At 40.4% G+C, this 10189-nt stretch overlaps 1 protein-coding gene across 9 annotated transcripts in view; it reads left to right on the top strand.

The window, feature by feature from the left end:
* The first annotated feature begins 966 nt into the window (after positions 1-966).
* The window catches only part of OSBPL9 (oxysterol binding protein like 9), a 172351-nt gene continuing 163128 nt past the window's right edge, over positions 967-10189 (top strand). For 7 of the 9 annotated variants that reach the window (XM_036256505.1, XM_036256511.1, XM_036256508.1 and 4 more), the window contains exon 1: positions 967-1115. In XM_036256505.1, coding sequence (XP_036112398.1) covers positions 1005-1115 — 111 coding nt within the window. In that variant the 5' untranslated portion in view covers positions 967-1004. The remainder of the gene's footprint in view (positions 1116-10189) is intronic. The other 2 variants (XM_036256515.1, XM_036256506.1) reach the window with 2 other exon arrangements.

The following is a 10189-nucleotide window of genomic DNA, read 5'->3' as shown; positions in this document are numbered from 1 at the left end:
TAGTATTTACTTTCCATCACTGAATTTAAGCTCTTAGAAAGCAAGGAACCTGCCTGACTCCTTCACTATTTCATTCTCCGAACATCTAACAGTGCCTGGACATAGTAGGACAATACTTCCATAGTCCTTGCAAGCTCTAAGTGATCTACCCTTACTTCTTTGACTTTGTCTCCTACTACTTTATCCCTGGCACTCCAGACATTGAACTACTTGCCGTTCCTTTAAAACGCCAGACTCATGGTCTTTGCACTTGCTTTTCCTTCCCCTTGGAAGTTCTTCTCCCAGGCTCCCTCCTTCACTTTCTTTAGGTCTTTGCTCAAAAGTTACATCTCATTCAGGCCTTTCCTATTTGGGAATTAAAAATTGCAGCCCCTACTCACTGCATCTTTCCTTGCCTAGTTTTCCTCTATAGTAATTACCAGTTTTTAATATACTATATAATTTACTATTTATTTTATTGTCTGTTCCCCTCAACCCTACATGAAACCGCTGCTGAGTGCTCAAAGAGTAAATACGTATATTTGAAAGTTATGTGAAACAATATTCTGAGAACTCTGGGATTATAAAATCCCATGACTCCGGGAAATGAAGAGTAATACTGAGTTTCAGTAGACATGATAATCAGAAAACAAAACGGCAAATATTTATAAAGTGCTTGCGTAACGAATGCATAAACGAAAGGGCAGATGTGAAATCTTTTGGAAGTGTCTTAAGGTATCATTATGGCTAGTAAAATGAATTCTTGTAATAAATAATCTTAACAGCAGTACTCAGGCCTGCATGTGTCACATCTCAGGCACGGAGTCCTACACACAATAGGAGCCCAAAGAAAGCTTGTTTGAGGGTGATAGCTGGGGTAGTGAGTTGGCGAGTCCCAGTAAGGCAGTGCCGCTAGCCCCGCCCTTGCTCGGCCCCGCCCTTGCCCGCAGAGGCCCCGCCCTGCCTGATGAATGCTTTATAGACGAGTGACGTCAGGCCGTTTGTTGTCACTGGCGGTTCCCAAGATGGCGTCCATCATGGAGGGGCCGCTGAGCAAATGGACTAACGTAATGAAGGGCTGGCAGTACCGTTGGTTCGTGCTGGACTACAATGCAGGGCTGCTCTCCTACTACACGGTGAGTCCCCGCGGGGCGAAGCTCCGAGCTTCTCGCGGGTCGCTATCCCTGGGTGAAGGGGGGCCGGGCTTTTTAGTAGCGGGGTTGAGGTTGCTAGGCTGGGGGTGCCGCCGTAAGGGAGGGTTCCCTCGAAGAGGAGGGTTTTACGTCTGGGATAGCCAATGAGGGTGAAGGAGATGCTGGTGCAGCCAGTAAACAGGTGGTGGCTGCCTGATTTATGGGTAGGGGGCAAGCCACGTTTGTTTTTTCTGTGGGGTATTAAGTGGTGGTGGTGTCAAGCGGGGTTGTAGTTGGGCGGTGAGGGTGTTGCTAGTCAGGGTTTATAGGGTCCGGTGGCGTGGTCCGTGCCGTCTCCCTACGTTCTCATGGACTTGACACCATCTCCCCCAGACCTTGTAGATGGCCTCGCCCCTTAGCTGCCCTCCAGTGACTGAAGAGTGCCACTTGGCCAGGTTCATAGGTGACCGACCCGCGGGCGGCACGAAGGGGTCCGACGTCCCTCCTGTTTGCCCAAGTTGAGTGTTTCATTCAAGGGACGAACTCTTCTATTCAGCGGGAGGCGAGGGTAACAGACGCCTTCACTTTTGAGAGAAGTTAGAAGTCTCTTGTTAGAGAAGTGAAGGGATGATTTGGTGTGTCCTTAAAGTTATATTCTGAGGAGGGCTGAGTTCACGGCTTGACTGTCGTTAAACATGAATTAGTGGCGGTGTGTTAGTCCATGAATTGCAGTGAATCTTATGTTTTGACTATCCCCTCCACCCTCATCGCATTAGAAATGGAACGTGGGAATTAGTAAGAGAAATTATATCCAAAGGTAGTTTCTCTGAATAGTGTCTAGTTAAGACTAGCTAATGAGCCCTGGCCGGTTTGGGTCAGCGGTTAGAGCGTCGGCCTGCGGTCCTGAGAGACCCGGGTTCGGTTCCCGCTAAGGGCGCGTACCTCGGTTGCAGTTTGTCCCCCGCCCTGGTGGGTTGTGCGGGTGGCAGCCACTCCATGTGTTCCTTTCACATCGATGTTTCTCTCTCTCCCTCCCACTCTACCTGAACAAAAAATGGAAAAATGTCCTCGGGTGAGGATTAAAAAAAAAAAAAAAAAAAAAGCTAATGAGGGGGAGGAAACTACTTAGTATAAAAAGAATGTTCTGAAGTCTTTAGAAAATAATAGAAGACAAGGGACAAAAAAATATGATTATGGAAGAAGGGTAAGTGTTGATGAGATAAATGGGGACACTTGTATTTATTCATTCATTTAAAAAATATTGAGCTAGTTTCCACTGTATGTTAGTTATTGCTTTAGGCTAGGTATGTGTGGGTGGGTGTGCATGCTGTTGTGCTTGTGAGCAAGAATCAACAGAGTTCAAGACATTGACCATTCCTTGTCCCTGGAGTTTATATTCTAGTCTAGTGGTTTCCTTTCTTCATTTTACTAACAATAACTCTGCAAGGTAGGTATTTATTATCCCCAATTTATTTACTCATTTTACATTTTTAGAATCTGAGCCTCCAGGCTTCTAAGTAATTTGCTCAAGATCAAAGAGCTAGCAGTAAGTGCTGTAACCAGGGTTCCAAATCCCTAGCTTTCTGACTTTTTCCACTGAACTTCACTTTCAGTACAAGAAGGAGAATAGTACAAGCTGTGAGTTGCTAAAGGCAAGCCTGCAGGAGTAGAAACTTTCAACATCCTTCAAACATCAACTTCCTTTCTGCACATAATTTTTAAAGGGAAAAAAAGACCAAACCTGAGTGAAATTTAAACATATTGTTAAAGATTATCTTCAAGTAGTCACAAAAGAGAGGCAACTAAACATTATATTCTGAAAACTCTGGGATTATGAAATACCATGACTCAGGTAAAGGAAGAATAATACTGAGTTTCAGTAGACATAACAATCAGAAAATTTTATGGAACCTCTTCAGCCTCTTCAAAGTAGAGGAATTCCAGTGACTGGCACTATGAAATTAAGTTATCTACAAATCTCAAATTTGTATAGGTCTTCATTTGGGGCCATACTAGAGATGACTCAAACTGGGGTTTTGGGGAGCTCCTAGCCCAAACAGAATTTAGTGTGTAGTCTTTTTCTGCCTCCTTGCCCTTTTAGTTTCTGAATACCTTGACAAATTTCTCCTAGTCTTACTGGCTAAATACAGGTTTTTCATAGATTTCTTCCCCCTATTCCCACCAGATACTTAGCTTCCTTTCTGAGACTAAATTCTATAAAACATCATCCTTGCCAGCAAAAGTAGATATCATATTTCTCACTAATGGCTATTTCGAAGTTTTTTTCCCCAGTGGTGTTAAAGTATTTGCTTGCAGAGAAACATCAGAGAAACATTGTACACTAAAATCATCTTGTGAAAATAAAATAATATTGAATCTCTGATTAGAGGAGGTCCAGTATAAAGATAGGAAAAATATAGGTATTCACTTAAAGAAAAAATAGGAGACAAATTGAATGTTGGAAGTAAGTTCTCTACACTTGGACATTGTTTCAGTACATCAGGATTCTGTAAGATTTGAAGATACAGCTTAATGATTTGCATGTGGCTAATAACTTGGAGCTACATCTTCCAGGAAGAGTAACAGAATTAGTTGCACAGCCTTTTAAGCAGAGCAGTAAATAACAAATCACTCTATTCCTTGTTTCAAAAATCACTTGGGTTCTGGTCTGGCTCTGATTGTAGGTCTGTTCTATGGTGGCCATGAAAACCTTTAAATTAGGTTGATCTGACTTTAGAGTTGGTCTGTACTGAAAATTGACATTGGGATAATCTAAAGGTTGGGTTTGGATCACTGAAGTTGCTGTGAACTGAATAGGTTCACCTAAAGCTTACCTCAGCCTGGACCTTATTCTCCAGGCCTGGGCCTAGACCCAAACCCAAACCTGTCCTCTGGGAATGGACAGTCTTTTATTTTCTCTTTGTTTTATATTCCCTGTTTTCTTAATCTGTTCATTTTTAGTTTTTGAAAAAGAGCTTATTATATTATAGAGGAACTAAGAAACTGATTACCTCCTTTAGGAAAGTAGATTTAGGCGATCTTTTCAGCTCTAGCTCAGCCTCTTAATTATTAGAAATAATATGATGGAATTCATTCAGGAATTCATTCAGGGAATATTTATTTGGGGCAGACTTTGTAATAGGCATTGTAGTTTATATGCTGGAGGTGCAAGCATGAAGGAGAGAGCGCCCCTTCTGTCTAGGAACTCACAATCTAGCAAAGCAGACACCTACACATAATTTCAAAACAATATGATAAATTCTATGATACAAATAAGACTAAACTGTTGTGGGAACATTGACTGGGAAAGACCAGAGAGACATTTAAGCCTAGACTTAAAGGATAAAGGTAGGCCCAGCTGGTGTGGCTCAGTGGTTGAGCATCGACCCATGCACCAAGAGGTCACTGGTTTGATTCCTAGTCAGGGCACATGCCCAGGTTGTGGGCCAAATCCCCGGTGCGGGGCATGCAGGAGGCAGCCAATTGATGTTCTCTCTCATTGATGTTTCTATCTCTCTCTCCCCCTCCCTTCTTCTCTAAAATCAATAAAGGAAAAAATAAAAATAGAAAGAAAAGGATAAAGGTAGAAGAGAAGGGCATTTCAGGCAGTGGAAGTATGCACAAATTGAGATGCTTGAGAACATAAGGGTTATTAAGAAGATAGGAGAATTTCTGAGCAGCTCTGGTGTAAAGGTGTATTTGGAAGACAAAAGGAGATTGAATCCAGAAGATATCTGGGGTCATACGTCAGGCCTGGAGCTAAAGATGTGTTAGACTATAGCACAGAATTTGTTAGTTGAATTTTTATCAGATGCCCCGGGAAGGGCTATGGATATAAATTTGGGGATGCTGTGTGAACAGCCAATATGTGAATCATGATCAGGAAGGAAGATGGGAAAAGAGGGAAAATTAAGGGAGATTATAGATATGTGAGGAGTTGGAAAATGGAGGGGTCGTGCCTTTTGTAAATTTATCAAATTTTTATTGAGTACCTACTATGTGTTAGGCACTATAATGCTAGGAAGAGGGGTTAAATTGGTAAATAAGATGGAAATTGTCCATACCCTCATGATACCTAGATTCTACTAGGGGATGCAGCAAGTAAGAGCTGTAATAGAAGCATAATATATTTGGGGGTACATAGATGGGTTACTTGACTCAGTCTTGGAGGGTCAGGAAAGGTTTCCTAGAAGAAGCAGGTTTGCTGTGACCTTAATGATGAGTAGGGGTTAGCTATGGGAGCAGAGAGAGAAGTTTAAACTGCTTTAGATAGAGGTAATGTTTTTGGAGGAGGCAAGAGTTAGGAGCTTGTCCATCCTGGAGGTTAGGCTGTGGTAAGCAGTTGTGAGATGAGCTACAGAAGCCATATAAGGAAAGGCTTTCTTGGTAAACCATGCTAAGAAATTTGAACTTAACCCTCAGGACAATCATTTAAATGTTGTAAACACTTTTTATTATAGAACATTTCAAACATACATAAAAGGGGATAGTAAAATAAATTCCTGTTATCCAGCTTACATATTATCAGTATATGACCAATCTTGTTTTATTAATACTCCTTCATTCCTCAGTGGATTATTTAAAATCAGATCCGATGTGAAAGGGACACATTGAGTGGTTGCCACCCGCACAACCCAACCAGGGCTGGGGACAAACTGCAACCGAGGTACGTGCCCTTAGCAGGAACCAAACCCAGATCTCTCTGGACCACATGCTGATGCTATAACCGCTGAGCCAAACCAGCCAGGGCCAAGGTCTTTCTTTTTGAAAATGTTATTACAATGCCATTATTACAATTAAATATTAATCATAATAATTAATATTATCAAATATCCAGTGTTCAATTCCTGGATTATCTCAAACATCTCTCTCTCACCAGTTGGTTTATTTGAGTCAGGTTTCCAAACAAGATTTACACATGTAATTGGGTCTCTCTTATTTATTTAAAAATTTTTTTTTCTTTATTGATTTTTAGAGAGAGAGGAAGGGAGAGGGAGAGAGAGAGAGAAACATCAATGAGAGAGAGTATTGATTGGCCGCCTCCTGCATGCTCCCAACTGGGGATTGGGCCCACAACCTGGGCATGTGCCCTGATGGGGAATTGAACCGGCAGTCTCTTGGTGCATGGGTCATGCTCAGCCACTGAGCTACACTGGCTGAGCTAATTGGGTCTCTTTTAATATGTAGATCCTCCTTCCCTCTTTTTTTCTTTGCCATTTATTTGTTGAAGAAATCAGATAAATTGTTCTGTAGGACTGCCCACATTCTGGATTTTGTTGATAGCATCTTTGTGGTATGTTTAAACATGTTGTTTTTTCCTCTGCATTTCCTAGAGCTAGAAACTTAATCAAATTATTATTATTATTATTATTATTTTTTCTTTTGGGACAGAATACTTTGTAGATGGAACATATTACATCAAGTGGCACATTATGTCTTGTTGTTGTCTCTCTGGTTTTAAAATTGATTAATAAATTCAGATTAAATCTATATTCTTTAAATACTGTCATTACAGAGACATAAACTGGCGATCATATTTATAGACCTTAGTGATTGATTGGATGTGCGTGAAAGGGGAGGAAGAGTCTGATAAAATCCAGGTTTTAGCCTTTATCTGGATAGGGAAGATAGAACAGGTTGGAGAAGAAAGGTGATTGCTTTAGGTCATGTTGAAATTGATGAAAAGATGTCATATGGTCTGGAATTTAGAAAATACCTGAGTTATAGGCAGTACTAGCTTTACATATGTGGAGAGTTGAGCAGTGAGAATAATAGAGACCTCTGGGTAGGATGCTAAGAAACATCATTGGATTAGTAATCTGTTGCTTTGTAACAAACTTCCTCAAAATTTAGCAATTTAAAACAGCAAACATTTATTATTCTCATAGTTTCAGTGGCTCTGAACTTTGGTCTATGGGCTGATGCTCTAACTGCTGAGCAAAATAGGCCAGGGCAGTGGCTACAAACTTTGGAGTGACTTAAGTGGGTCTGCCTCAGGTCTCTCATGAAGTTGCAATCAAAAGACATTGGCTGGGGTTTCAGTCATCTGAAAGGCTTGATTGGAGCTGGAGCATCTGCTTCCAAGATGATTCACTCTCACAGCTGTTGGCAGAAAGCCTCAGTTCATTGCTGGTTATTAGAAGGTGCCCTCAGTTCCTCACCAGCTAGCCCCATTGTGACAGAGCATTGGCTTCACCCAGAGGGAGCGAGCAATTTAAGTCAGAGCAAGGAGGAAGCCACAATACCTTTTATGACCTAGTCTGAGAACATCATTTCTGCCTATTTTGTTAATTAGAAATGAATTATTAAGTTCAGCTCAGGCTCATGGGGATGGGAACTTTAGGCATGGGGAAGGGAATTAGACTCTACTTTTTGAAAGGAGTGTCAAAGAATTTGTGGACAGATTTTAGATCACCACAAACACATTTAAGGGATTGTCAGACAAAAAAGCCTGCACAGAAGAGTGAAAAGGGACAGCCAGAGACAGAAGAAAGGAAAAAAATCACACACACCAAAACAGAAGATTATGTTAAGTAAGTGGGTATAGTGAATTACCTTAAATACTGTTGAGAGGATTGACTAGATAAAATCTAAACAATGTCTATTGGATTGGTCAATTTGGACATCACTGATGTCCTTAGTGAGAGTTGTTTCTATGGAGCAGTGGGTGTGGAAGGCAGATTGGAGTAGTTTGACGAGTAAATAAAGGAAGTAGGAAGTAGAGAAATTAAAGACATTTGTAGGTTATTCAAGGTATTTGACTGTGAAAGAGTAAGAAGGATATGGAATTGAGGGAAACCTGAGTATGCTTAAATGTTGTAGGGTTGGGAAGCAAGGTCTGAGTTTAAAGTGAGGGTAGAATTAGGATTTAAGGAATGTAGTAAAGATTTTATCAGTGGCCTTGGGAACTGGAAAAAGGTATAACTAGGGAAATGTTAAAGGTTAATCAGGTTGGTATGAGGAACTAGTTGAAATTACAAAATATAGTTTGTTTGGTCATTTCCCCTAAATATTTAACTCTCTTTCTTGATTTGTATAGTTTTTGTAACATTTTGGAGAGAAAGGTGGAAACTGAATTAGTAAATTACCAGGACTACTTAAGGTATTCTTTTTAAAAACAATCATTAGAGAAGTCATGTGTTCTTTGCGGTTACATACTGACTGGAAGACTCATAATGACTTTGCATTTTAATATGTTTTTATTGATTTTTTAGAGAGAGAGGAAGGGAGAGAGAGAGAGATAGAAACATTCACGTGAGAGAAAAACATTGGTCGGCTGCCTCCTGCATACCCCAGATTGGGTATCGAGTCTGCAACCTTGGAATCGAACCCGGACCTCTCAGTCCATGGGATAACTCTCAATCCACTAAGCCCGGGCATGACTTTGCATTTTAAAACCACTAGTAGTCACCTGGCTAGTGTGGCTCAGTGGATGTTTCTATCTCTCTTTCAAAAAAAATAAAAATAAAAACATTTAAAACCACTGGTAGTCAAAACATGTTTGTTATTTGGCAGTCCTTAGCAATGTCTAAAAGATGACCAAAAATCTGCCATCTAATTTTTGCATTTTATGTTTGTTGAAGAGCTTAAGTATATGTATTTCTAGCACCACTCCTATCAAACAATTAAAAGCCCTCTGGCCTGTTTGGCTCAGTGGTTGGAGCGTCAGCCTAAGGACCAAAGAGTCTTGGGGGCACATACCTTGGTTGTGGTTTGATCCCTGGTTGGGGTCCTCTGGGTGGCAACCAATCCATATCTCTCTCTCTGTCTGTCTCTGTCTCTGTCTTTGTCTCTCTTTCTCTCTCTCCATCTCTCCTTCTCTCTCTCCCTACCCCCACTCTATCTGAAAATCAATGGAAAAATATCCTCAGGTGAGGATTAAAACAAAAACAAAAACAGTTAAAAGCAAATTTATACTTTTCTAAATAAACTGTTCATTAATATATCAAATGTGATTTTTACTAAGTTGACATGGTACATATTAATAGTCTAAATGTAATAAAGTAGCTTTAGAAGTATAAAAGGAACAAAAGAAAAATTGTATCTAATCAAAATGCCCTGAAAAGAAAACAGAAACCTCCTAAAATAGTATGTAGTAGCAATGAGAAGTATATTGGAATTGTATATCTTTTATTTTCCTTGAATACTCTATTCAAACATGATGCTTCTCTGTACTTATACTTTTGAGCTTTGGGTATATAAATATTTTGGGCATGTAATCATTTTACATCTTTTATAATTAACTAGCTGTATTTCTAGTACATTCTTTATCTGACAACAAGCTTGTGAAGTCTTTGATGGCAGTACTGAACATTATAATCTTCAAGCCCTACAATGTGGCACATTGTTTTCATAGTGAATAGAAGAAATGTCCAAGGTCCTTCAAACAAGGCTTAGAGATGAGAGACAGAAGGCTGTTTTAGAATTGTTGCTTATGCAGCCTTGTAAGTTTTGCAGAAAAAATTAATAGCAAATAGGTACATTTCCATGATTTATGTAAAACTTTATTGAGCTTATATTAGCAACAGTGGCTTTTGTTTGTTTGTTTTGTTTTTAATCCTCACCCGAGGATATTTTGCCATTTTTTGTACAGATAGAGTGGGAGGGAGAGAGGGGAAGGGAGAGAGAGAGAGAAATATCGACGTGAAGGGACACATCGAGTGGCTGCCACCCGCACGACCAACCAGGGCCGGGGACAAACTGCAACCGAAGTACGTGCCCTTAGCGGGAACCAAACCCGGGTCTCTCCGGACCGCAGGCCGACGCTCTAACCGCTGAGCCAAACTGGCCAGGGCGCAACAGTGGCTTTTGTTTAGTCACCCAGCCTGTTGAACATATGCCCTATGTGAGATCTTTTGCTTAGTGTGCTAATCAGTCAAGCAGTCATTTCTTATTTTGCTTGCTAGCAGTTTTGTTGATGGTAATTGTGGAAGGACAGAAAATAGAGTTGTTCTTAAATATGCCACTCTTATATGTGGCAATTGTCATAGGATTAGATTTTATTTATTTATTTATTTTTATCCTCACCCGAGGATATTTTTCCATTTTTTGTACAGGTAGAGTGGGAGGGAGAGAGA

Source organism: Molossus molossus, unplaced genomic scaffold, assembly GCF_014108415.1.
Source record: "Molossus molossus isolate mMolMol1 unplaced genomic scaffold, mMolMol1.p scaffold_m16_p_12, whole genome shotgun sequence".
Lineage (NCBI taxonomy): Eukaryota > Metazoa > Chordata > Mammalia > Chiroptera > Molossidae > Molossus > Molossus molossus.
This window is presented reverse-complemented; position numbering and strand designations above follow the sequence as displayed.